Source organism: Gadus macrocephalus, chromosome 4, assembly GCF_031168955.1.
Source record: "Gadus macrocephalus chromosome 4, ASM3116895v1".
Classification (NCBI taxonomy): domain Eukaryota; kingdom Metazoa; phylum Chordata; class Actinopteri; order Gadiformes; family Gadidae; genus Gadus; species Gadus macrocephalus.
In genome coordinates, this window is record NC_082385.1 from 17,986,425 (window position 1) to 18,014,215 (window position 27,791).

The following is a 27,791-nucleotide window of genomic DNA, read 5'->3' on the forward strand; positions in this document are numbered from 1 at the left end:
TGCTCAAGACAGAACCGCGCGCTGCCGGCGCGAGGCACCACCGCCCGGCTGCCCGCTGCCGGGCGGTGGTGCTTCGCGGCGGTGGTGCCTCGCGGCAACCGGCGGCAGGCAGCATGTCGCAGTTCATGTACTTCGATGTCGTTCTGCCATTGCATTCACAATTCTGTAACTAGCCTGTTACTACGAACTAAGCAACTACCGTACACGTATTAGCATTTAGCACTAGCTCAATCACGACTCCTTCAGAATTCTTGTGGGTGGTTACGAACCAACCAAGTGGGCAGGGCCATGAATAATAATTTGACAACGCTACGTCACAGTGTCACCTTATCCAGATCGGCTAATTTCTTCTGCCTTTTTCCTTTCATTGCCTATTGCATTCAGCAGACAAACTGCATAGATTTCAAACTTACCACAGCTCACAAACTTATTCAGACCTATGTTATTTAACAAACAATAGGAAAAATGTGATTTTAATGGCATGGGCTCTTTAACATAAATAACATGAATACCTTGTGCATGTGTGTATTTAATTGCACCTATCTGTTCTGTTTAATGTTAATTTCATATGAAAACACATGGTTATATATAATTACATAAATTCATCTCTGTACAGGGTGGGGATTTCAACATGCAGCCTTTCTTGATGTATATTTGTAAAGGGAATCTTGTACCTATTTTAGAACATTATTCTACTTTTCTTTGAACCTAAAAATTATTCATAAGTATGTACTGTCATACCTACATCTCTGATGTTTATAACAAACCAAACCGTTTGAAAATCGGTGGAAAATTGAGCAAGTTATGGTTAGAAAGTAAAAAAAGTACATGAATCACTACCAACACAATGTTATTGGTGAGCAGCATACTGTGGTAAGATGGCCGCCAGTGGTGACGTTCGACTCCATTGGCCAGCTCCGCGGACGAGGCATCTAGTTAATATATCCGCTCCACTCAGTGTAATCTGTTTGGCAGGAGCGATGAACTGTCAGCGCATTTAATTAATCATACCTCACTGAATACCACAGATTTTCTTGCTGTTTTTCGTCATACGTTTAGCTATGATAAAGGACACATGATTAAGCGTGTTTTATTATTCATGGTTGGCTTAACAGTAATAGAATATTCTGATATGCTTTAAGCGACCAGAAGTCCGAGATCAAAACTGGGAAAATAATCCCAGAGAAGGGGGAAAAAACGGTCAGCTATTTTTAAATTGAAGAAACAATACGACATATAAATCCTGCATCAACAATGATGTGCATGAATGTATGAATACATTAGATATGTATATATCTTGGGGACCTTATAGACTGTATCTCTGACTGTTGCTGCAGCAGCAGTTTATTCTGTCTTGACACTTTGTATTGATACTTTGTATTTACTTGTATTAACAAGACTATGTTTACAGTGATTGGTTTATGTATGTTGCTTAGGAAAATAGCCTCTGCCAAATATTTAAACATAAAACATCTAAACACCTGAACGTTTTTATATCAGCTAAAACCACCAATCTGTTTCACTGGATTCAGAATAAAACCAAAATCTGTCTTCCGGAACAATTTTAGTATTTAAATATTGTTACCTGAATGACTTATTCATGGTTACAATTATGCAGTTAAAGTATGTCTTGTACTTTGCCTGAAAGGAGAATGCATCATAATACAAATCTGCTGATGGAATGTTTATTTACAGGAAATAATATAAATACAGAGCAAAATGATCAGGGGCCGTATTCACAAAGGATTTTAGGGCTAAAAGTAGGTCCTAACTGGCGAATTTAGGAGTAACTCCTAAAAATAATGGGCGTGTCACTCTTAAATTTAGGACTCCTAACTTTTTTCACTAAGAGCAATTCACAAAGTATTTTAGGCCTAAAAGTAGCACCTAAGTCTAGGAGAGCTTAAAAGTCCTCAAGAGGACTCCTAACTCAGTAAGACCTATTCACAAAGAATCGTAAATGCCTGCGAGACGAAATGTTAGGGTATTAAACTTGTTGTGGAGTTAATCGCAATGCAATAACATCCCTGACTAACAGGCATAATCCGATTAGTCCCGAAATAAAATGTTATAAAAATTCAATAGGAAGAAAGTGCATTCCATCAACACGCAGGTTGTTTTTGATGCAAATTTTAACGTAGCCTACTGGATGTTGTTGCAAAGTGGCTTGGATCTTCAGCTACCCATGATTCGCACATTTTAATGGTGAGCGGTCTGAGGCAGCTTTTTGAGATGTACCAGTTGGGTGTCACTTGCTGGGTGACAGTGACTATCCATGCAAGACGTGGCTCTAGACACCCTACCTTAATCCACAACCGGGAGCACAGTTAAAGTGTAACATGTAAGTGATTACGCAGATTACGCTTAGTCCTATGCGTAAAACACATCGTATTGGCTCTTTGCGAGCACACAAACATACACGAAATGTTGTGGAGAGAGGAATTGGGCAGATGAAACGTCGGTTTCATGTCCTCCACGGCGAAATACGCCTCACCCCAGAGAGGGCAAGCACAGTAATCACTGTATGTGCCATTCTACACAACCTTTGCAAGCGGAGGAACATTCCACAGCCAGACGATGATGATGATGATGATGATGGCGATCAACATTACAAGGAATTTGGCCGCGTGGAACCGAGTGGACAGGCATTTAGGGATCACTTTGAAAACACATTTTAGGTAAACACCTTGGCACAAATCAGTCAACACTTGGGTAGTTCGTAACATTTATTTTATTTTAGATTTTACGTATTTTGATTGTTTGCTTTCTCTCTCTCTTGAACGTGCAGGCTACAACGTCATTATCGTGGTCTGCACAAAATTGTCATCATGCGTGTATTCTGCTAACTGCACTATAACTACTTAATAGGAATTCATTTCTAGCCTAGGCTATTTCCTTGTTTTTCGGTGATTCAGTGGGCTCGTCTGAACAACCAATCACCGAACGGACCGCTTCTAAACTCGTGCACGAGAATTGACGTAATCCATAGCAACGGCGCGTCACTCTTATGCCGCTTTTCCACTGCATGGTACCAGCTCGACACGACTCGACTCAGCTCGCATTTTTTGCGTTTCCACCGCGGTACCATGGTATCTGGTACCTGAAGTGGCTGCTTTTTCTAGTACCTACTCGCTCTAGGTTCCAAGCGAGCTGAGCCGATGCTAAAAGGTGACGTCGGCAGACGGCCGGCGACTGATTGGCCAGAGAGTGTGACGAAGTCACGAGAGCGACATGGCAACCATGCTGGTAACATCCATAGCAGCGCCGCAGCCAACATGTTCCACTTCTCCAACTTCTTCAACATGCCAGCTAACAATAGTAATGCGATTGATGTCCTCCATTGTTGTTATGTGGGTTCTGTCCATGTGTGGGTTGCGTATGTGTTGTTTGCGTCCCGTACACAAATACGTCACGGCCCTTTCGCGCAGCCGACCCCGCCCACGTCCAGGAGGTACTATTTGCGGTGGAAAAGCACCCGTGCTGCTACCGTGTCGAGTCGTGTCGTGTCGAGTCGTGTCGAGTCGAGCTACATGTGCGGTGGAAAAGCGGCATTAGTTCACTCTTTGTGATTTATCCTTAGTAAGAGTAGGTCTCAGCGGCTTTGTGAATAACTTTTAAGAAAAAACTCCTACGTAAAATGTTTTAGCGCGAGTTAGGAGCACTCCTAGCGGTAAGATAAAATGCTTTGTGAATACGGCCCCAGATCAGAACGAGTGAAATGCACTCGTTTGAGCAGGAATACACTGAACAACAGCACGGCATCCTGCTTCTGCTGTAGACGCTACCTGTTGCTTCTCGGTTCACCACTTCAAGATGGCGGCCGCATTTTTCGCGTCCCAGCAGCCAATGCTGCGTCTATGCTACTAGAGGGAGCGTGTTCCCCGGGTCCTATGTTCCCCTCTTTGTATGAGACTGGGGAACATAGGACCCTTTTTGGGAAAAACGGGGAACATAGGACCTTTTTTTCAGAGGGGCACTGATGCCCAGTGTCCACTCCTCTGGATTGGAAGGGGGATGGATGCCATCTGAAAGTGTGCAGTATTTATCTTCAGACCTTCTACTTCATACAATTAGTCTCGTCAGGGATTTGTCTCCATATTTACAACTTAAGGCCCCGTTTACACGAGGACGCTTGCGGGTGAAAACGACAAAATATTTTATCGGAAGTGCCTTTCGTTTAGACGGTGACAGCGTTTTTAGGGCATGAAAACGCATAAATCTGAAAGCACCCTCCAGAGTGGAAAAGTTTGAATACACTCCGCCGTAGCGTTTCCGTCTACACTGCCAAGACGCAAAACACTGCTCAGATCTGCTCACGTCGCATACTCGTTTACGTCACATACATGTGCCAGTACAAGGAAATAAACCAACATGTCAGATTATTTCCATGCGTCAGACCTTCAAGCTGCTCTGGCAGCTCCAACAAGCGTACAGGAGTCTTTCCACGAAATGTACAGGATATGTACAGATAGTGTTACTGAACTGAGGGTTTTAGAGGACGCTGGTCTGACACATGGTCTGACATTGCTCTGGGCTTTCAGTTTTTTCACGTTTTTTATCTTTGTTTCTTTTCATAATAATAGGACTAGTATAGATTTAGGTTAGTGTTCAGGAAAGTAAGGGGTTTGAGGCCCATGGCTTCTGGGAGCGGGGGGGCTCAGGGGGGTAATTGGCAGACAGTGTGTGTGGCAAAGGGGGGGAATAAGACAGGGTTCATACACATTTTGACCAATAGATTTCCATGACTTTTCAATGACTTTTCCATGACTAACCATTTTGAGAAACTTCTGGTGTGTACATGAAAAAGTGATCAAATGTAGTATTTAAACTAACAATGAGAAATCCAAACCATTGATGTTTGCTTCCTTTGGCATGGCTCGTTAATGTTTGAAATGTGAAATGCTTTGCCACCACAGAAACCCACAATTTTGCTCATCCCAGGTAAATGAATGACATGAAAATATGAATATAACAAATTTCCATTACTTCTCCAAAACATTTGGGATTTAATTTTTTTTCAAGCACTTTTCCAGGCCTGGAAATAGCCATTTTAAAATTCCATGACTTTTCCAGGTTTTTCATGACCGTATGAACCCTGATAAGAGAATGGCATCTAGTGAGAGACCTGAAATATCAGGAGATGATGGAAGTAATGTGAGGAGACCTGGAGCAAATGAAGAGTTTGTGGTGCTGTTTAAAGTTAAGGGGGCTAATCAGGGAGATCCGGGGTTTAAAGCTATGAATCCATTGAAAATAACTAGCTCTTTAGAGAACCAGATAGGCAGGGATTTTCAAGCAAAAATATTATATAATGGAATGCTGAGAGTTTGCTGCAAAAACCAGAAACAATATGATGATGCTCGGGCAATGGGAAAGTTGGTGGTTAAGGTGGAGAGTTTGGTCCCTAAAGGAACTCAGCAGGGAGTTAGGGGAGTTGTGTTTGGAGTGTTTGCTGATTTATCGGAGAAGGAAATCTTAGAAAATGTTAAGGGCGGCCAGGTATCTGAGGTACTGCGTTTTAGGCGCAGGGAGGGAGCTGATGGGGATCCACCAGTCCTATTACATTCACGGACAGGGTGCTGCCGCAGAGTGTTTTTAGGAAGTATGGCATATCAGGTAAGGGAGTACATTAGACCACCGCTGCGCTGTTATAATTGCCAGCGATTTGGACATGTGGCTGGGTCTTGTCGGGGGAAAAGAAGGTGTGCAAAATGTGGTGGAGATCATGTAATTCAAAATTGTGAGGCAGAGGCTCCGAAGTGCCCTAATTGTGGTGGAGATCATGCAGCAGCGTTTCGTGGATGTATGCACTCAGTCCGGGCTGGGCAAGTGCAGGCTGTAAGGGAGAAAGACAAGGTGTTATATTTAGAGGCAGTTCAAAGAGTGGCTAGAGAACGCACCGATTCCACTGTTAGGGAAGGAGCAGTGTTGGGGCAGCGAGATGTGCCAAAACTGTCATTTTTGGCTTTTGTTTCTGATGTGTTGGTGGGAGCTCAAAAAGCAGCTAACAGGTCAGACATCATCAGGCTAGTGGTGGGGGCAGCCGAAAGGTTCCTCGGAACAAAGCAGCTGCCAGAAAAATTGCATCAATTCATGACAGAGACTCAGGGCATGGACACGTCTCAGTTGACGAGGCCCAACAGTTTGGAGGATGTAAGTGAGGATGATGAGGTTCCTTAACGTTTGAATGTGGTTTATTCTTCAATGGAATGCCCGGAGTCTGATTGCGAATGGCCAGGAGTTAAAGAGATTTCTTATGGAATTTAAAGAGGCTCCAGATTTGATTTGTATTCAAGAAACATGGCTAAAGCCCTGTCTTGATTTTGTAATTCCAGGATATGAGTGTTGGATAGGTCGGATAGATCAGGTGGGGGTTGTGCAACTTTTGTTAAGAACGGATTGCAATATAGGAAAGTTGATGTTTGTTCTTGTGGTGAGTGTTTGGCTGTGGAATTATTATAACCCCTGTAAACCTTTGGTATTGTCGGATTTTGATGATATAATGGAGAAGGTAAGGTGTCCTGTTGTATGGGTTGGAGATTTTAATGCGCATAATCCTTTATCGGGCAGTGATCACAGGGATAGTAATGGTGTGATAATAGAAGATTTTTTAGATAAGTACAGTGTGGTAGTGATAAATGATGGAAGGCCAACTAGGTATGATATTCTGAGAAACACATGTAGTCAACTAGATTTATCAATCGCTTCTTCAAATCTAGCTAGAACTGGTGAATGGAATGTAATGGACAAATATACCCTTGGAAGCGATCACTATACAATTATTTGCAAGTTTGGTAGGGATTTGAGGAGAGAAGAGGAAGGGAGGGTTCCTAGGTATAATTTTTCTAAAGCCAAATGGGATAAGTTCCAGGAGAGTGCTCGAAGCTTAATTGGAGAGGTTGAAAGTGAGGATTCTGTGGACAATTGGAATTCTGCCATTAGCCTCGTGCTACATGAGGCTGCTCGTTGTTCCATTCCTGTGAAGCAGGCACCTAGGCCCCGTATGCTGGTCCCATGGTGGAATAAAGAGTGACGAAGCTGTAAGGAATAGGAATGTAGCATATAGAAGATTAAAAAAATACCCAATAATGTTTAATGCAACAGAGTATAAAAGATTAAGGGCAGTGGCAAGAAGAGTTATTAAAGAGGCAAAGAGATGTAGTTGGAGGAAGTTTTGTGGCACGCTAGGTCCTGAGACTCCAGTAAGGCAGCTGTGGTCAGCTATACGTAAAATGTCAGGGGTATATAAAAGCAGATCAATGCCTGTGTTACAGAAAGGAGTGAGTGTAGCAGTTTCCAATAAAGAAAAAGCAGACATGTTTGTTGAAAGCAGTGCACAGTTCAGGGAGCCTGGGAGTTGAGAGATGTAGGAAGAGGGCAGAGTTGATGACAGTTAATCAGTGGAAATTGGAGGGGAGTTTAGATAATGCTAATCCCATTAATCTGTTTTTTACTATTAAGGAGTTGAAAGAAGCAATTATGTCTGGGGCAAATACTACCCCAGGGAGAGATAGGTTGTCATACGAGTTATTTCAACATCTTTGTTTAATACTGTGTGGGCAGGGGGTTGTTTGCCAAAGGAATGGAAACATGCGGTTGTGGTCCCTATCTTGAAGCCAGGCAAAGTGGCGTCCGACCCTAGTTCATACCGTCCTATAGCACTCACAGCAGTGCTATGTAAAATTATGGAGAAAATTGTTACTAATAGATTAGTGTATTTTTTAGAGACCAAAGGACTCTGTTGATTTTCAGAATGGTTCCGGTATCTGCCTCGAAGTCTAAATACATGGTATTTGGCTTTAAGAGGAAGGTGCCTAATATTGCATTGTATATGTATGGGTCTCCACTGGAGAAGGTAAAAGCTTTTAAATTTTTGGGCGTTTGGTTTCAAGATCAGATGCCTTGGGCTGTGCATGTCAGATAAATTTTGTTGAAGTGTGAAAAAGTTTTGAATGTTATCAGAAGTCTAGCTGGCTGCGAGTGGGGGGCTGACAGGGAGACAATGCTTCTAATTTTCCAGGCCATGATCAGATCTTCTCTTGACTATGGGTGCTTTGTGTATGGGTCTGCATCTAAGTCTGTTCTGGCAGGGCTAGATGTGCTGCAGGCCAGGGCATTGAGGCTTTGCTGTGGGGCCTTCAGAACTTCCCCAGTCCCTGCTCTGCTTATTGAAATGGGAGAAATGCCCTTATGGTTAAGGCGCATTAAGTTAGGGTTGCAGTACTGGGTAAAACTAAGTGGGACACATCAAACTTTTCCAGCAAGGTGCCTGTTACAAGAGTCTGACAGAGCCAATAAGTATAAAACATTTTTTGTAAATATAAATCAGTGGGCTGTGCGGCTGGGTTTGGAACAGGTTAGTCTAGTGGAACATACAAGCTGGCTACCTATGTCATATTGGGTGCTGCCCGAGCTGAATATTGAAATGGTCTTTCTACAGGAAAAAGATCAGAAGATGGTAACTCCAAAAATAGCAGAACATCTAAACTCAATTAGAGACAGTACTTTGATTATTTTTACAGATGGATCTAGTGACCCAGTTAGTGGGAGAGCTGGGTTTGGGATGTATGTGGAGCAGCTTGGGGTGAAGATTGGCCGGCGCATCTCTAATGGGAGCTCTGTTTTCACATCTGAATTAATGGCAATCGGCTTTAAGGTGGATTGAAGAAACCAGACCTAGAGAGGTTATCATCTGTTCTGACTCTGCAGCTGCTCTGGAAGCCTTAAAAGGGGGGAAATCTAAGGCTCGACCTGATATTGTTACTGATATTCTAACTGTGTTTTTTAGAATTGGGTTTAGGTCTAACATATCCTTTTGCTGGGTTCCGGGACACGCTGGGGTTGGGGGGAATGAGCAGGTGGATCAGATTGCAAAACAAAGTTTGAGTAGAGAGGTAGATGTTCATGTATCCTGGGGGAGAGTGGAACTGAGAGAAATAATTAAAGAAAGCTTAACGAAGGAATGGCAGAGAGGTTAAAAAGTTAAAAAAAGATGTACCTGCACTTTTCAGTCCCGTAGGGACTCAGTTAAACTGTGTAGATTGAGGCTGGGTCACTGTGGGCTAAATCATTTTTTTATTGTAGGAAAACATGTTTCGTACATTTTTTATTACAGAGGTAAGTGTTTTAATTCTGTTGACACTGTGTAGCTTGACTGTGACAAATAGCACTAATTAGTAATACATGTCAGTTAAAACGTATCCTTTTTAATTAATCGCAAAATATTATTTACACTGGTAGGAATACATATTTAGTTTGAGTGTCTCAAGAAACTTTGACTGACCAACCCCAAGATGTTTGGTATAGGTAGGTAGGCACTGCCTACCGTACATGTAAGTGTCACTAGCATGTCAGATTAGCTCCAGGCTACTGTCTGAACATAGTGGCTGGGTGGCTGTCATAGGCTACCAATGCCCATACATTTTGCTGTATGGTGTGTTAATCTTTCCCTCTGTTAGATTTAGTCAGATTTTGTTAATCTGGAAGTTCGGGCGATCCCAGAAGAAAACCGATGAGCCTCACACCCTGCAGGTTACAGTGCTAGGAAGTCAGGCCTGAGTCTGAAATCAAACTATCTCGCTTTTCGTAGTCTTTTGTGAATCAATGGGACTGTTACTTAGGCCTACCTTTCTGACCAAGTTAATTAGATTTACATTTTGGGATTCAAACAACAGGACCACCTCGTAATATGTAGCCTAATGGATAGCCTAGAGAGCATGGTTTCAGACCTTCACAGATTCAGGTGCATGTTCAGTCTATGTGTTTTTATTATTATTGTTTCTTGTTGCTGTTCCAAAATGCTCTTTCTTTATCCAGATCTGCTGTTGCAGATGATAATGTATTGTTTCATGTCTGCTGTTGCAGATTTTGATGTTTTGTTTTATATCTGCTGTTGCAGATTCTCATATTTTGTTCCTTAATCCACTGATGTTAATGTAGTAAACTGTTGGTTCACAATTTACCTGGTGTAAAGCAAGGTGTGTGTGTGTGTGTGTGTATATATATATATTCCCTGAAGAATGTTCTCCATGTCTATATTGTGCTGAGTGCTGCTACACCTATGTGATTTTTATGGATTCTCCTGTTCATGTGCTGCTGTAGAGGCGTTATGCAACCACGTGGTTGCACTCCTCTTCCAGACACATCACTACCACTTCACATGGGAGAAAAGCGTGCCAACACCTCTGTTGTCCTCCAGTGTTCTGCAGTCGCGGCACCGACCAACGACACAGGTTTATGTGTTTACCTCAGGCCTAGCCAAACATCCTGTATAGTCTACTCAATAATAGTATTTGAAGTTCTAGTATATAGACAGACGTGACTAACACTGACTTAAGTGTTGCTACACTGACAATATGATTTATGTGCTGACATCTTTTTTCTTTTTGCTCCAGGGGATTCGCCCGGAACCCACTGACCAACTTGTGGTCAGGAAACCCAAGGTTTGGGTTAGGTGTTTTATTTTATACATGGACACATACCTCCTGAATGCCAAGTAAATATGGCCGAGGGACACACACCCCATTTCATTTATTTATTTCTGTTAAATGTATATATGTAAATTATTTTAATCAAAGAATTGGAAACGAACATTCCTGAACATTTGTTTAAGGTAACACACACTCTGAGCACCTTTAAAACAAGACTGAAGACTTTTATGTTTGCATTAGTTTTCTGCTAAATCTTAAATACATTGCACTTTCTAAAAAGCTTTTTTAACTTTGCCTTTATTTTCTATTTTAATACTAAAATGCCCTTTTAACTTTCTATTTTACTCATTTCTTTGCATGTTTTCTTTTACACATCTATTACTTTATTTTATGACAATGTTTATATGTGAAGCACTTTAAGTCTGCCTTGTGTATGAAAAGTGCTATATAAATAAAGTTGCCTTGCCTAACACACACAGAACATTTAATTTCTTTCTGCTAAATGTAAATATGTATATATGTAAATGTATATTTAAGAAAAAACTGGAAACGAACATTAAATAAACATTTAAATAGGACGGACACACACACACACACAATTTCATTTTAATTTCTTTCTGTTAAATATAAACAAAGAACATTAAACGTTTGAAAATGTGTTTTAATGTGTAACACTGGGACATCGCCCTTCACATCTAAAGGACCTTGATGGTTAAAAATCAAGCAACAATTTACCCACAGCTGATTGACAGAGCCTGAAAGAGTCAGAGGAATGGTCGTGTCCCAGATATGATATTCTTTGACCCTTCTGATGGCCCTCTCCACCAAGATTCTGATGCCGCTTTTCCACCGCACATGTAGCTCGACTCGACACGACTCGACACGACACGACTCGACACGGTAGCACCACGGGTGCTTTTCCACCGCAAATAGTACCTCCTGGACGTGGGCGGGGTCGGCTGCGCGAAAGGGCCGTGACGTATTTTTGTATGCGACGCAAACAAGACCTACGCAACCCACACATGGACAGAACCCACATAACAACAATGGAGGACATCGATAACATTACTATTATTAGCTGGCATGTTGAAGAAGTTGAAGAAGTGGAATATATGTTGGCTGCGGCGCTGCTATGGCTGTTACCAGCATGGTTGCCATGTCGCTCTCGTAACTTCGTCACACTCTCTGGCCAATCAGTGGCCGGCCGTCTGCCGACGTCACCTTTTAGCATCGGCTCAGCTCGCTTGGAACCTAGAGCGAGGCGGTACTAGAAAAAGCAGCCACTTCAGGTACCAGGTACCATGTTTTCGCGGTGGAAACGCAAAAAATGCGAGCTGAGTCGAGTCGTGTCGAGCTGGTACCATGCAGTGGAAAAGCGGCATAAGTCGGGCGATACTCTGGGTTTTTTCGGTGTCCTCTGGTGAACCTGGCGCCTCTTTTAAATGGCGGCATTATGAAGGTAGCCCCAACTTCAGAAAGCACCTTGATGACAAAGCCTTTGTCAGCCATGGATGCATCTCCTGGCTGAACTCAGGATTCCTGACTGCTGTGTGATTTCTCTGTCTGATATGGAACCAGTGTACAGCTTAGAAATGAAGGTGATAACTCCACATGGAGCAATGCCAATCAGACCTTTGAAGGTGTTGGTATTCTTGTAGTGGGAGAATGTTTCAGACTGGAGGGTGAGTGATTAGGGTGCCTCACACCTGATTTCTGTGCAGTCTAGAATCACTCGCATGTTAGGACAGTACTGGGCAAAAATTAATCTCACCCAAGATTTATTTCGTCCTTCGGGAAAGCGTGGAAGCTGAGGTATGGCTGTCTACGTCCTGATGTAGAGCAACACGGTACACTACAAGAACAACGGCGAATGGAGGCTGCCATTGTTGTTGCTGCTAGACACGACCGGAAGTTGGATTACCCTACTACGTCGACCAGACCGAAGTCGAGGAGAATGTTCAAAATTTTTCTGGACACCTCAACAGCTGTTTTGGTGCACAGGGGTTTTGCCAAAACCCACTTTGTGAAAAGGTCTGTTGCTGTCAGAATAAATCTGCAACATAAAATGTTGTAAATGTAGTAATAATCGTTAATAGACAATCCATCCCTGTCACTAGTTTTCCTTTAAACCAACTATTTTGCATTGACTATCTTTAAATGTGGTTACACATACATCAGCCATGCATAAAAGCTACCTTTTGCCCTATGCGGTAGTGGGAAGGGGACCAATTAGGTCAACCGCAAGGTCACTCCATGCCTTGCTGGCATCAATTGGATGAAGGACAGGTGCCACAGTCTTCATCACCTCAAGATGCTGACAGCGGGGACATTCATCAACCTTTAAAGCAGAAAAGTTCCATCAAGATCTACTGGTATCATGGTATTGCATGAGTATTACAAAGCAAAAAAACAAGTACTCTCAGTGTTGGGAAGGTAACTTTTAAAATGTATCCATATACAGAATACATGCCCAAAAATGTAATATGTAACGTATTCCGTTTCATCACTCAATCTGAGTATTGTATTCTGAATACTTGGATTTCTTCCACATTGAATTTCATTTTACAAGTGTAGGAATGCGGCATCAAATCGTGCTTACTAAACAGGCCTATTCTGGTGTGTTCTTCTTCTTTGTTCGGCCCAAGTCTCCCTGAAAGTGAACTATTTTATATAATTTGCTGTAGTGGAACAACGACTATAAGGCTATGTTCATGCGAAAGATATTCGCTATTACATCTAAAAAAATATTCACTGAGATAAGTGCATTGGTGTTGCCTATAAAATCAGAGAGAGAGAGAGAGAGAGAGAGAGAGAGAGAGAGAGAGAGAGAGAGAGAGAGAGAGAGAGAGAGAGAGAGAGAGAGAGAGAGAGAGAGAGAGAGAGAGAGAGAGAGAGAGAATAAATCCATCTCAATTCAGTTTCATACCTCACCTTTCAAAAAGTACCAAAACTCAACGATTTGTTCTCATCCTCTCGCAAGGTTGACCAGTGGTAGGATGCCATGAACTTGTCCAATGTCCTGCCTTCTGAGTTTAGGGCGGTGATTAGGCTGTTGGTTTAGCTTCAGGTAATGCTTTACTTCGGTATAAAACGCTTCCATTTCTGCGAAAATAAATGTAATAAACAAAGACAGTTTTCAGAATTAACGCCAGAAAAAATTATATTTCCGTGGTAATAGGGATAGGGTAAATATCACCTACAAAACTAATCCTATATTGATGAAAGCCATCAATCTAAAGCCACAAATATTGTCTGATCAATCATTGTTCATTACATTATTATTCATAGATTAGAAAACAAAAGGAGATCGTTAATACTTACGTTAATACCTATAGAGCGGAATAACCATGGAAATGAATGAATGAAACGCGCATGCGCATTTAAAAGACAGCGTTTACAGAATGTGCGTTATTATTGTGCATCCAGGACCCCGAGTCGATCTGGCAGCCGAATCAATCTGGTACCCACAGCCATATATATATATAGAACATTGTTCTATATATTTTTTATATTATATACATAATATATTCTATATTCACTGTGTTCTATATATATCTATGCCGACAACGGCCATCTGGTACCGACACCGGGCGCCCCCCTGACGTCACTGTCAAGCGACTGTGTTCGCTTTGTTTGTTCCGTCCACGGAGGCAGCACCGCACACACCCCCTTTTACAGATCCCTACCGGTGTATTTAAAACGCACTGTTGTTTATTTTGTATGAAAAACGATTGGTCAATCATGACCACATTTAAAGATCTCAAAATGTTTTTGGAATCTTCGTTAAATGAGATTTTCAAGGCCACGGTGAACGACATTCTGAACTCGGTCGACAGGAACTTGTCGGAGTATCAGTGCAAAATACAACGAATTGAATATGAAAACGAAGACCTGAGGAGGATGTTGTTTACAAAAAGCAATACAGAGTGTCCGCTAGCAGGTAGTGTTGGAATATTGTAAAAGTCAATACTGTAATTGTTTTAGTTTACTAGCTCATCAGAGTCTCTCTGACCTTTAGTGGACTGGATACCCTGTCTGCTCCTTTCTAATCATTTCTGTTCATTGTTTTCTCCGAAATATTTTATATTCATTTATAATAGACAGGTTATAGACAGGTGTTTTTCTTCAAATAATTTTTTTATATGTATTTCCACAGACCCAAGTGATGAAGAGTGTGTCGGGTCGTGCTCGGCATCAAACAGGAATGCCGTCACCATGACGACCCATCAGGAGATCTTCAAAATGTCGATACGCAGCAGTGACAAGAAGAGCTCGCGGAGGAAAAATAAAGACAAGATGAGAGAAAGTAAAGGACCAAACCATTATCCGTCTGAAGACATGACAGTGGACCCCAACGTGTCTGATGCCACGTTGTCCATCAAGACAGAACCCGACCTACAGAACAGTAGCGCAATTGATCTGTCCAAGCCCCCATCCCCAGTCAACTTGACCATAAGACCCATTAAGCCTAACGCTCTCGGTGTACCTCACGGTAGTCCAGACATTTATCACGGTAGTCATGACGAATACACATCTCTGTGTTCTGACCGGGACCAGGACTCCAACAGTAGTGAAAGCGAGGTCCTAGTTGCTGGGGTCGACGCAGAGGGAATGAGTGAGATCAACGACGGACATCTTATCAAGGCAGAAATCAACGGGAACGTGCCGTGCAGCAGCGGCGAGAGCAAAGACTGTTATCCAGACACAGCGGAACGCCTGATGGATGCTGGGATTAACCCCCGCAGGCTGGGCCAGGAGGAGGATGTGGCACCAGGTGCCAGGGATAACCACGTCCCTGCTGACGCCGTCTCCTCTGCTTCGGACTTCCTGGAGAGCCGCGACAACTTCCTGCACTGCCTTGTGCGTCCTAAGACACTCAACCGCGCCACCACCCTCAACGTGCACCTCAAGGCGCATAGTGGCGAAAACAAGAACCACGTGTGCTGCTTATGTGGCAAACAATTTGGCCGGGCCGACTTGCTCAAGTCGCATAGGCACACACACACAGGTGAGCGTCCATACGGCTGCACCCTGTGCACCAAGACCTACGCCCACCCCAGCCAGCTGCGTATACACAAGCGCGTGCACACGGGCGAGCGGCCGTACTCTTGCGCGTACTGCGGCAAACGCTTCAACGAGCACAACCAGCTGAAGGTGCATCTGCGAACGCACACAGGTGAACGGCCGTACGGCTGCGGCGCCTGTGGCAAGACCTTCAGCAACGCGGGCAACCTGCGCATCCATGAGCGCATCCACACCGGGGAGAAGCCATACTGCTGCGCCCAGTGCGGCAAGCGCTTCAACGGCCTCGGCGATCTCAAGACCCACTACCGCGTGCACACGGGGGAACGGCCGTACAGCTGCCCACTGTGCAAGAAGACCTTCAGCCAGGCCGGACATCTCACCATACACACCCGCATGCACACGGGGGAGCGGCCCTACAGCTGCGAAGAGTGTGGCAAGAAGTTCACAGTGGCAAGCAGCCTCAAGCTGCACCTGAGGACACACACCGGGGAGAAGGAGTACAGCTGCTCGTACTGCAGCAAGAGCTTCAGCCGCTCGGGGCACCTGAAGAGACACGAGCTGGTGCACACCAAGGACAAGGTGTTCCTGTGCAGCACCTGCGGTAAGACCTACACGGACCAGTCCTCACTCAAGAAACACCTGCGAACGCACAGCGGGCCGGCTGGGGGGGACATGAGCCAGGCCGGGGGGGGGGAGGTCACTGGAGATTAGTGTGAGAGGACAGACATGGTTTGTCTTCTCCGGTGCCTGAGGAAAAAGAGGAATGCTTCTGGTAGTGGTGGGTGGCAAGGGGGGGGGGGGGGATCTCCGGTGCTGTGCAATACACTGTCGTCAGATCCTTGCTGTGACTCAAAGGTTCCATAATATTTATCAAGGCAATTATTGTTATTCCACTCTTTGTGATTCAAATGATTTGGTCGCTTTCAGCACATTTGATTATTAGCTTATCATCCAAATGGTTTGCAGATATTCAATTACAAATGTAAATGAAAGAATTGTAATATATTATATAATATATGTCTTTAATATAGTTTTTCTTGAACAGATTATTTTACGGGAACATTTAGAATTAAAACCTTACAAAAATGTAAGGTTTGAAAAGATGTTCTCTTGGTTTGACCGATACGTGGCCGTACAAAGCTTTGACTGCACCGCCGTCGGCTGTTAAACTGAATAAGGAAGAATGTATTTTTCACAGTCATGCTTGAACCAAGATTTATTTAAGTTGTATTCATCGCAATATATCGTAATTCGATAAAACAGCCCTTGTTCATTTTCCGTAATTGTTTTGCAAGCCATACTGATACTGCTGAATGTCTGGCTTCGGCTTGGTTTTATAATGTACGTTGTATTTCATGGGTTCCACGAAAGCACTGATGAGGAAAAAAATGTATTATTATAGGTTTACTGCCAAATGGTTATTGTGCCTAAATGTGTATTAAAAATATTCTTCTGTTACTAAGAATTATTGTTGATTTGCTTTTTTGTGTTCCAAAGCCTGATTAAAAGTATTAATACATAGCAATCAACTAAAAAGTTTTCCTGATTTTCGGTTCATACTTTTTATTTTAGAAGAAAAGAAGGTGCCCAAATAACATTTGCATAGCATTTATTTGTATTAAATCGACACAAAAGGGCAAATAATTGTATTACATTTTACTACGTGCTTTCAGAATATCACCACATAATGTCATTTATTGACAAGTCTTCTTGTAAATAAATCGAGTTTCCTCGATTTCCTCAACTTCTCACACCACGTAACGTTACCCCACACACAAGAAACCACACATTGAGTAACCAACACCCTCACAATGTACAGACTCTACTCACACTCCGCTCACAGTTTGAGTGGTGTTGCTGGTAAATATCTGTCTTTTCTTCTTCTGGCAGCACATGGACAGACTCAGCACTAGCTTATCTTTGGACAAGTAGAGCACTGGCTGAATGCTGCTGCTGAAGTCCATCAAGCCGAACGCCAGATAATGAATATAGCAACGGAACACGTCTTTCGTATAGTACGCACGGAAAGGAAAGAGCGCCACGGGCGGGAAATAGTTGAAGACGATGATGGCCAAAATGATCAGAACCATCTTGAAGGCCCGCTTCTTCACCGGGTGCATCTCGTCTCGACCCGGTCCCGACTGCCTCAGGGCCCAGAGGATGGCCATGTTGCAAAACACCATGAAGGCGAAGGTGGCCAGGATAATGACAGTGAACACCTTCTCAAAGTTCGGGATGTCCCCCTTGCACTTGGCAGCGGCATACGCCAGCACCACCAGCCACACCCCCGCGGCCAGGATGGCCCGGTGGTGCCGATCCTTCAGCTTGGTGAAGGTAATAGGGTGCAGCACCGCCATGTAGCGGTCCAGGCAGATGCAGGCCAGGAACAGCGGAGAGGTGTCCTTGATGCCGTAGAAGAAGCGAAGCACATACCAGGGCACGCTGGACGTGAGGTACACGATGTTGACCAGCTCCAAAGGCGGCGTCAAGCAAAATAACACGTCCAGCACAGCGAGCTGCTGGATGAAGATGTCAGAGGTGGAAGAGTCCCCCTTGTTCTTGTGGATGAGCCAGAGCACCATTAGGTTGGCCGGGATGCCAAGGAACATGTTGATGAACTGAAGGCCAAGGTAACAGATGATGACGGCGGGCATCTCGCGGCAGCTCTCGTACACCGTCTCCTCCACATCGCTGTCGTTGACGGATCTCTGGGAGATGAAGATCATCGTGGAGTTGATGTTGACCAAATCCATGAAGGTAGGAGTCATGATGACCTGGTGGCTGCCTCAACAGCAGGATCCGTCTGTGAGAGGAGAAGGGTTACGGTCACAGAGGGAAACCAACGAGCAGATAGCGCCTGTGTACCTCGGCTAATGTCCTCTAAATGAACCGTCCTCCTTAGAAGAGAATATCTTCAAGCCTCGATTAGCTACACTTCCGGAGATCGAGACATATCTACATCTGTCTTAATATCCTTTGCTTCTCTACATACTAAACTGGGGCTTTCGAAATGGACAATGAAATGGACAAGATTATGAAAGCACAAAGGAGAGAAGTTAACCAAAAGGAACTTGAACTTTGGTCAGTAGTTTCAGATCTCTAAACCAATTCTGTATGACTTCCTATTTCCACCGTGAATTGATGAAATGTTCCTTGCAGAATACAGCTTAGCTCTGCATAAGAAAGACAAGACATTGTTTCATATCCTCTCTATGCAAGTGTCATATCAGGAGAATGTTTTATATTTATATATATATAATACACATACTATAAACTGTTTCTCTCTCGTTTTTTCAATGTGGAGTAATTTGTTTACATATATAATAAATACTAATAATTCTAATCTTTAATAAAAGGTGTATGAAAGCCGAGGTATTATGCCATGCAAAAAAGGGATTTGACACTTGCCTGTTGAGGTGAGTCCACTATTGTCTGGTCCACTATTGGTTTCACTGTGTCTGTCTGTGGCTCCACTAACAGCTCTGTGATGGTCTAAGAAGCTTGTTACCTCCACCTACACCATCAGATATCAGAGCCCTCCACTGATGGATGATCCAACACACCACTCATCCGGCTCGGCCAATCACAACACTCTGTGGAGTGGGGAGCAGCCCCGCCCCTGCCTGGCCCCCCATATCCAACAGGCAACACAATAGAGATGAATGTTAATTGACTGACAACAACTCATCTACTGATAAATAATGAGGATTTATTGTGTTGAAATGGATTTGGACTGAAAGTTAGAGCACAGGATAACTGACTTGAATTTAAATAAAATGTGCTTGCAGGTTTTTTACAGGACATGTTATGGCACACCATTATCCATTCACTCCAATTGGCAGTGATGCAACAAAGCATCAGAGTCTAATGGAAATTTGGTGGTAAACAACTGATGCAATCACATCTGAAATGTCTATGTAACAAACTGTTACCTGTTACACAAGACGCCCTTGATTTTGAGATATAGCATCTGGTCGGGGGTGATGTAATAACAGGTGGTAAATAAGGTAGAGATCCCAATCTACGCCTTTGTCAACTTGATGTGGCTGGCTGTCATAGTTTTAAATCAATTTGTATTTGGTAGTGTATCATTTGTAATCTATTTTCAAAATTGTCCAATGTACTGAATGCAAGTTCCAGTATTTAAATGATAAGTGAGTGTACATTTATTTGAGTATTTTGTGTTTCTCTTAAAGGTATATAATAAAAAAAAATAATCCCTATATATTTCTCAAAAAAAAAATGTCTTTTGATATTTGATTTGTTTGTATGTTACAGTAGGTTTGTGTTTAGCTGAAACATGGTTTGATTTATCTAAGGGCTGGGAGTGCAGAATATGTTGGTGTCAGGTTTACAGGATACGCCGTGGCCATAAATGGGAACATTAAACATAACAATGCATTTTCAGATTAATCTACGATAACGTCTGAATATTTTTAGAATTTCTTCCCACATTGTACTATAACATATTATCACACAATGACAAATGTAGATGTTCCTTTTAAAAATACTATGTTATTGTTCAGTTGATAATAATAATAATAATAATGATAATAATTTATTTATATGGACTTTTTTATTTGTTATTAATATTTCTATTTGATATTGCTATTAGTTTTTGTTTTATTGATTCTGCTGTCTTTCCCTCTCTCCCCCTATCGCTCTTGAAGCATCAATATTTTTTAGTACCTCTAAGAAGCTGCTCACAAAAACAAGGAACTCTGGACAGGATGCGCCATATGCTTTAATAGATAGGCAAGATTCATTTTTTACATACTGTATTTTTATTAACAGCAGTCCAACTAATACTAATATCTTAAGGAAATCCTGTGCAATAACTGTTGTATGCAAATGAAAAGTAAAGGAATATACACGCATTATAATATATATTTTATATATGTATTATAATATATGTTATGACATTTGATTATAAAAAACTGACAGTGGAGCGCCATTTTGTCTCATTATCGTAGTTTGTTGGAAACTGCAATACACGTTTGAATGGAGCTGGTAGAGGATATGGTTGCATTCACAAGTCAGGTAACCTAGCAAGACAATCAGGGTCATAGAATCAAACAATCGGAAAAGTAAACACAGGATGGTACTCAGCTTTTCACGTGACGTACACATCCCTACCATACCACTAATTTCCACGCAAAAATTTGAACATCGTTCCTACTTCTACAATTTAAAAAGATTCCAACTTATGTGTTGTCTGTATAACTAAATGTCTTGTAGCCTATCCCTAACTCCTACCCTAAATGTTTTGTAGCCTATATCTTTCCCTAACCCATTTATTCATTGGAGCATTAATTGTTATAGGGAACCTTTTAATAAAGGTTTAATGCATGAATTTCTTCACAATTTTAAATATTTTGGACCTAAACATGGGCTACACAAAAGGCTTTCAGAAAGCATCACAAAGGATGTATCTTGACAAAAGGGACATTTGTCACTTTTGTCAAAAAAGTGCTTTTTCACTTCATGAGGAAGGACAAAGGGGACATTTGTCACTTTTGTCCTTCCTCATGAAGTGAAAAAGCACTTTTTTCCTTGTTAATTTAGTTTCTCTAAAACCTTTTCTGTGTGATTGGATCTCAAAGTCTCAGAGGGCTTCACATTCTAGCCACAAATCAAATTGATGGATTCACCGATACTGATCCCAGTACTTGGACTTGGGCCCCATGCTGTGCTCATGTACCCTAATGTAATCAATGCCATTTTATCACTGTTACTAAAATAAGTCCCCAATTTAGAGAGAAAAGGGCAGTTTGGGTAGACGTGTGGAGCTCTGTTCGACCAGCGGTAGACTGTGGCCTCAGAGAGAAAGTTTAGCTTTTCGGACACTTATTTTATGCCGCTAGGGTGTGTGGATGTGGATGGTCTTAGCATCGATTTATTGAATACCGGCATCTGAGGGTTAGGATTCCATGACTCCTTTAGTATATCGCTACGGCGTGTGGCGCATTTCATACACAATTCCGCTCATTATAACGCTCATACACAACGGTACTAAAAAAGTTTCACAAAGTTGCCGTGGGTTGTAACCATGGGGATAACACACCCCCCTCTTCTCTAGAGGGGGGCGTATTTTTTCAACCAATAGTTTTTAAGTACTGATATCGGTATCGTTGAGTTCCCAATGTAAGTACTTGGCCTTTGTCTGAGACAAAGTGTAATTGGTGCATCCCTAGATGAGGCCCCAGTTCCTCCCCTGAGCATTCACACTCAGCCATTCAACTCCCAGAGTTGCCGATCACATCATATGCCTCTTGTTCCGCAACCTCATATTAAAAACCTTGACCAAAACAGGAAAGCCACCGTTGACGTCACACGTCACTAAAAGCCTAGCCACCAAGGAGTCCTTCTGGTTTAGCCCACCCTCTACAGCCCTCTAATCTGAGCTTCCCACTCACATCCTGCAGCCAAAATGGTCACCTTTGAAAAGTGGGAAAGGCTCCCACACATTCAATGAATACTATGTCATTAGTATTCTCTTTTAAGTCCATTCTACGTGCAAACTTCTTTCCTACCTTCTTCACGACTACACCTCCTTGGTAAAACATGCGTCCTGATATCTATTTAATGTCGAGAGAACATCTCTCCATTAAACTAAACCTGCAGCTATAGTGACCAAACCTTTTGAACACAGATTACATTCCAGCATAAGGCCTCTTTCATAAAGTAAAGGAATCGACTAAAAGGACTGTCGGGAACATGGGAGCCACTTAACTACACAAATAAGATGATTTTTTTTTAAATAAACGTCAATATTTCACAGCAAGCAAAATGTAAATATTCAGCAATAAAAATCTGGTAACGTACACCATTCCAATTAAATCAACCATTTTGCTTTTTTCAATGGTATTATTGAACTTGCAATAATAAATTCAGAAGTGGGAATCAGAAGAGGATCTCAACAAGTCCCAGTTAGTTATTACACCACAACACTACAGAGGAGTTGAGGTGATGGGGGAGGTGCAGCTGGTGGGGCAGGTGGAGGTAGATGGGGATCAATCCCAAAGGTAACCCCATGACTACAGCCATAGAACCAGCTATAACCCTGATTAACCCAATGACTACAACCATAGTACTAGCCCTCACCCTGACAAACCCACATCAGTCCAGATCAGAACACCAAGACCACGTTAATTTCATGGGTGGAATAGCGTATTGTTTGTAGTAAATAGGATATCTGCTTCGGGAGTTTGCATGATCATAGTGTGCATTGACTTAGAAGTGTGATTCTAGATGAAGGTTGAATCCATAGTGCTGGTATCATTTGCCCTGTGTGCGCGGGCCTCAAACAGCTGTTTGATCAGTGCAGACTTCTCTTGCTCCAGCTTGGTGATGCGGTCGCTCTTCTCAGTCACCTCCTGGACATGAGACAGCACAAGGACAAATCACTCTCAAGGTTCAAATCAATGCAATGTAGACTGGCCACTGTATAATTCATTAGTTCAGTGGTTCTCAAACTTTTTATTTTGTTTCATTTTTATTATACAGGAAAGTATTAAAAGTATCAAAACCGGCCTGACTCAGTATGAAGCTGATTTCCAGCAGGTTCCTGTTCTGCAGTACATATGATATATAGCAGGAACAAGGCACATTGCATGTCACATTTACATACAGCACATAACAGGAACATAGCACGTCAGACATCAATAGGACACACTCCGCGTTCGGAATATATTTGCATGTGATACTCACACAATTCTAACCACACACACATTCCAACATTGACATGTATTTGCAATGCAAAGTGGCAAATGTCTTCACATGCTATTCTCGTGGTCTCAAGAAAGGCCTCTCCCTCCCAAAGTCCTTGACCAGATTTTTGTCCCAGTCCACCCCTGCCCAAGAAGCATTCACTTACGTGAAGATGAAAAAAAAAACAGCGAGCAAAGACAAATCTACACTTGTATCTTCAATAATATCAAAACGAAATTTTGATATAATTTATACTTTATTCAGAATCAAAGTTTTAGTTTCATATCGGCTGCGTTTTGAGTTGGTCCCATTGAAGCCGTCTGGCCAGCCTCTGACACTTAATACATCGTAACTAAATCATTTTTCAACCGTTAACCTTCGTTCAAAAAATTTAACAAATCGACACACTCGTATCTTCAATAATATCTAAACGGAAATTCTATATCATTTATGCTTTCTTCAGAATCACAGTTCAAGTTTCATATCGGCTTCATTTACGTTGACGTTGGAGCGTGAGGACGTTCAGCAGTGTTGCCAGATTGGGCGGTTTTTACCGCCCTATTGGGCTACATTTTGAGGACGTTCAGGCAGTGTTGCCAGATTGAGCATTTTTTCCCACCCTATTGGGCTACTTTTAATCACGCCCCAGCTATTGGTGCTATTCTCTCTCTCTCTCTCTTAAAGAGAATACCTTAACTACCATTACTACTACTACCATTAGTACTGCAAATTCAGCTACTACTACTTCAGCTATTACTACTACTACTACCTCATCTACTACTACTACTACTTCAGCTACTACTACTACTACTTCAGCTACTACTACTACTTCAGCTACTACTACTACTACTACTACACAGCTACTACTACTATTACTTCAGCTTCTACTACTGAAGACACAGGCGGGTGGTAATGAAAATTTCCTTAAGGAAAATTGTGGCATACTGTAACTGACATCCACTCAAGCAGTCCTTTCAGACATCCATACATAGCTCATATGCCACGTTAGTCAAGGCGCACCTCTACCAACTTTAGGGTCACAGTGGGGCCTTCCGTAGCCTACTAATACAATTCAAACCCACCGTCCACTCTCCCTTCTCCTCTGAGACGACATAGGATTTCGGCGCATGCGCATATCAACACATTTGAAGACAGAAACAATGAACATAATATAACTGTATTGATAATAAATGACACTGTACATTAGAGTGATAAGTTGAAATTATGATCAACAGCCTAATAATGACATTATTAAGTAAAAATACATGGTGACTTGTTCAGGACTTGAAAAAGTTTGTGACTTGGACTTGGAATCGACTTGGCTTTGGTGTGACTCTGACTTGGATTCGACTTGCCTTTCCCTGTCTTGACTTGGGACTCGACTCGGACTTGACTGCTAAGACTTGGGACTTACTTGGGACTTGCCGAACAGTGACTTTGTCACATCTCTGCCACTAACAGTTATATAAAAGCAATATCTGCAGGCAATCTTCGGAGACAGTAGAGGATAGGTACGTTCTAATCTTCTTATAAACATATAGTTTCTGATTTAACTTTTAAGTTTACTTGGAGACGTTTTCACGGTATGTGAGGTGTGAGTCAAGTAACACACCCAGATACTTATATGTTTTGGTGATAACAAGATTTTGATCTGAGACGATGATAGGACTGGTAAAGGACAGATACATTCTTTAGTGGAAATACAAACCTTTTTTTTTTTTTTAACATTAATGGTTAAGTGATTCTCATTCAACCCCTGATGCAAGTTTCGGAGATCAGATGACAGTTTGGAGTTTATGATATCAGGGATAGAGTCAGACAGAAACAGCACAGTGTCATCAGCATATATTAGGCATTTAGAGTATTTACAAACTTGTGGGAGATCATTTGTGTAGTAAAGAAAGAGTTAAGAACCAAGAATGCTTCCTTGTGGAACACCCATACCACATCCTAAGGGGTGAGATATTATATGGTCAATTTTGACATCTTGTGATCTATCTTTTAATTAAGAGGAAATCATGTCTTATACAGAGGGTGATAGATAAAAAAAAGAGGGAAGTTTGGTTATAGAATCTAGTGGTCTACTATGTCGAACGCTTTACGAAATAAAACAGAGTAAGAGAGTTACGGATTTCCTCTGTAAAGAGTAGTAAAGCTGACATCGTGGACCACCATTATTATTTATTGTTAACTGTTGTCAGCTGTACAAAGTGGTAGCACTAGAACTGACACACACACACACACACCCCAAGTGTGAACATTAAAAATAAAAACTGTATACCAACAACCTATGTTGTGTTGAGTTATGTTATAAATGTTAAGCTAAATACAAATAATATTAAAAGTTGAGAATAATGAGAAGGGTGCGCCTGCCTCTGCGAACACAGTCCTGCTACGTATGTCTGATTCAATCAAGGCTGTTGTTCGTCACATGACAATTGTTAAACTCGCCTGCTCACCAACAGTGAAGTTCTCTGGCATTTCAGAGGTTTGGATGCTGAACGAGTTTCTCCGCCAGTTGTTCTCTTCGGCCGTCACTGAGTAATATTGGCGGAACTGTTGTCTGAGCGAGACGCGGTGCGCAATGATGAAACTTATTTAAACGCCATTTTTAATGATGTCATGGTTAATTTTTTTCTATTCGTACTAGTATTTTGATTTTAGTATGTTTTAAATTTAATTAAAAAAAATTGAAATAAGATGTAACTCTGACCCTTTCAGGTCCTGGTTTCCAGCCTTGGTTCTGTGTCGTCTTCTCCAAAAAGTTCTGCTCTGACACAGTAGGACTGCTGGTTCAGGAGTTCTGCTATAACACAGTAGGACTGCTGGATCAGAGGTTCTGCTGTAACACAGTAGGACTTCTGGACCAGAAGTTCTGCTGTAACATGGTAGGACTGTTGGATCCCAGATAAGGTATTTACATAATGATTACCTCGGTGTTTAACATTGATCAGAATCTCAAATTCTTGGTGTATGCTCAGAATAAATACACCACATTTTAAGGTTTCAAGGTTTCACATGGCAAAGCCCGCAGAAGGATGAGTTATGGAGGTGTCTAAATGCTAACCAAGCTCAGTACTTGAGTGGATATATATCCTCACTGGAGAAGCCTCCACTGATATATATATATATCAGTGGAGGCTTCTGCAGTGAGGAGAGGGAGGAAGATTCTCCTTAACATTGTTGAGAATAAAAAATGTAGATTGTCCAGACTACTTTAATGAATTAATGCCCTTAAATAGGACTACTTTAATGCCTTTGTATGTTAGGTTCGTTTCCCTGGGTAAAGAGACATTAGTACCCCCTATCGCCTATTGAATATTACTTCAGGGAGGACTTTCCTCCCTCAGCCTCCATTGACTCCCATTAATTTCCCCGAAAGTGTTGGCGGCCGGTGAATAACATGGGGTTCAATGGGAGAGAGGAGGAAAGTCCTCCTCTGAGTGGGTGTGACTAGTTAAAGGATCGGGATCCCGCCAACGTCTATTCACAAATAGGCTGAAGCCCTGGTTGTGCTATGAACCAATAAACCGGAGTCCTAGCTGTGGAGCAGCCCGGAGGGAGGGTTTATCGCCTCAAGTCTATGTTACGAGAACCAATAAACCCACTCAGTAGAATGCCTCGTTTCCATCGAGCAGTGCGCTACTGTTCATTGCGGTACAGAGCGGCTCTGTTCACTTATATTGACGTTTCCATAGCCCGCGGCCGGGCTGCGGAGCCAGCGGCCGAGCAGGGTTGCCTGCGGAGCCCGCGGCCGGGCACGACTACCCGCGGGCGGCCTGCGGAGCCCGTGGCCGGGCAGGGCTTCCCGCAGCTGGGCTGCGGGCGGGCTGCTCGTGGCCGAGCTCAGGAGCCCGCGAGGATGGTTGACTTGATCTATAAATGAAGTCCCACAAACTTAACTGGCTTAACACCATGACTAATATTATTTGCTCAAACAATGTTAGGCTTCCAGCCCCACTTTTGGTAGGCTATTGTTTCTTTATTTTTCTTAAAACAGTTGAAACAATTGAAGCTGAAAATAAACATAGCCAAATTACAAGCAATAGCTTCAGTCATTGAGGGCAAAAATAGGCCCAATGAAAGGCCCAGATATTTTTATTTAGTTTTAAATCAAGAGTAGGCCTGATTTGACCAATTGGCTTTGCATCCTTTCCTTCTGCCCTTGGAGTCCAAGACATGCTGCCAACCAGCTTTCAAAGTCCAATGCTTCCACTGGTGGATTTGTATCAATTCACATAATAATCCCATCCTGCTCAGTGTTTCCCATACATAGACCATTGTGTGGCGCGGCGCCACAGAATCAACATCGAGCGCCACAAATTGATTCTGCGCTGCCTGTCTGTGGGAAACACTGCTGCTATTTTGTTGTTCACCAAAACGCCCTGAAACAACTTATGTGTCACAAACTTATGCCACAATAGGCCACTATCAGTGCAAGCAGGTCAATGGCAACCAAGCGCGCAGTCTTTCCTCCCTCACTTTAAAAACCACCAGCCGCCACTAGGTGCGTTTCCATCCCCCTGGTTTTATGCAAACTTTGAAGTATCGAATCAGTAAACGGTGATGGAAACACCAACATTTGCATAAAAATCCTCTAATTCGCAAAAAGGTTTATCCGCTCGC

General features: G+C 42.5%; 3 protein-coding genes and 2 long non-coding RNA genes across 6 annotated transcripts in view; 2 read left to right on the forward strand and 3 right to left on the reverse strand.

Moving 5' to 3' along the window:
• Window positions 1-9,103: 9,103 nt before the first annotated feature.
• On the forward strand, window positions 9,104-13,508 carry LOC132455123 (uncharacterized). The gene is made up of 2 exons (XR_009525078.1): window positions 9,104-9,742; window positions 10,102-13,508. It is a non-coding gene; the product is annotated as an uncharacterized LOC132455123 (long non-coding RNA).
• Window positions 11,021-13,899, reverse strand: LOC132455119 (uncharacterized). The gene is made up of 3 exons (XR_009525074.1): window positions 13,760-13,899; window positions 13,362-13,532; window positions 11,021-12,768 (listed from the first exon to the last, which is right to left on the reverse strand). It is a non-coding gene; the product is annotated as an uncharacterized LOC132455119 (long non-coding RNA).
• Window positions 13,900-14,150: 251 nt separating this feature from the next.
• Window positions 14,151-16,171, forward strand: LOC132455097 (zinc finger protein 239). Its single transcript, XM_060048822.1, has 2 exons — window positions 14,151-14,370; window positions 14,587-16,171. Exons 1-2 carry the CDS (start codon window positions 14,151-14,153, stop codon window positions 16,164-16,166), a joined length of 1,800 nt encoding a protein of 599 aa, XP_059904805.1. The 3' UTR covers window positions 16,167-16,171.
• Window positions 16,172-17,047: 876 nt separating this feature from the next.
• On the reverse strand, window positions 17,048-18,475 carry LOC132455108 (proteinase-activated receptor 3). The gene has a single exon (XM_060048845.1). The coding sequence runs from the start codon at window positions 18,221-18,223 to the stop codon at window positions 17,282-17,284; it is 942 nt and encodes a 313-aa protein (XP_059904828.1). The 5' UTR covers window positions 18,224-18,475; the 3' UTR covers window positions 17,048-17,281.
• A 1,706-nt stretch (window positions 18,476-20,181) lies between these two features.
• Window positions 20,182-27,791, reverse strand: part of sapcd2 (suppressor APC domain containing 2) — a 17,999-nt gene continuing 10,389 nt past the window's right edge. For both annotated transcript variants that reach the window (XM_060048828.1, XM_060048829.1), the window contains one exon: window positions 20,182-22,831. In XM_060048828.1, coding sequence (XP_059904811.1) covers window positions 22,703-22,831 — 129 coding nt within the window. In that variant the 3' untranslated portion in view covers window positions 20,182-22,702. The remainder of the gene's footprint in view (window positions 22,832-27,791) is intronic.

Coding starts and splice junctions, on each gene's coding strand:
- LOC132455097 (XM_060048822.1), top strand. CDS start 14,151: ATGAAAAACGATTGGTCAATCATGACCACATTTAAAGATCTCAAAATG. Junction 14,371..14,586: donor TACAGAGTGTCCGCTAGCAG/GTAGTGTTGGAA, acceptor GTATTTCCACAG/ACCCAAGTGATGAAGAGTGT.
- LOC132455108 (XM_060048845.1), bottom strand. CDS start 18,223: ATGACTCCTACCTTCATGGATTTGGTCAACATCAACTCCACGATGATC.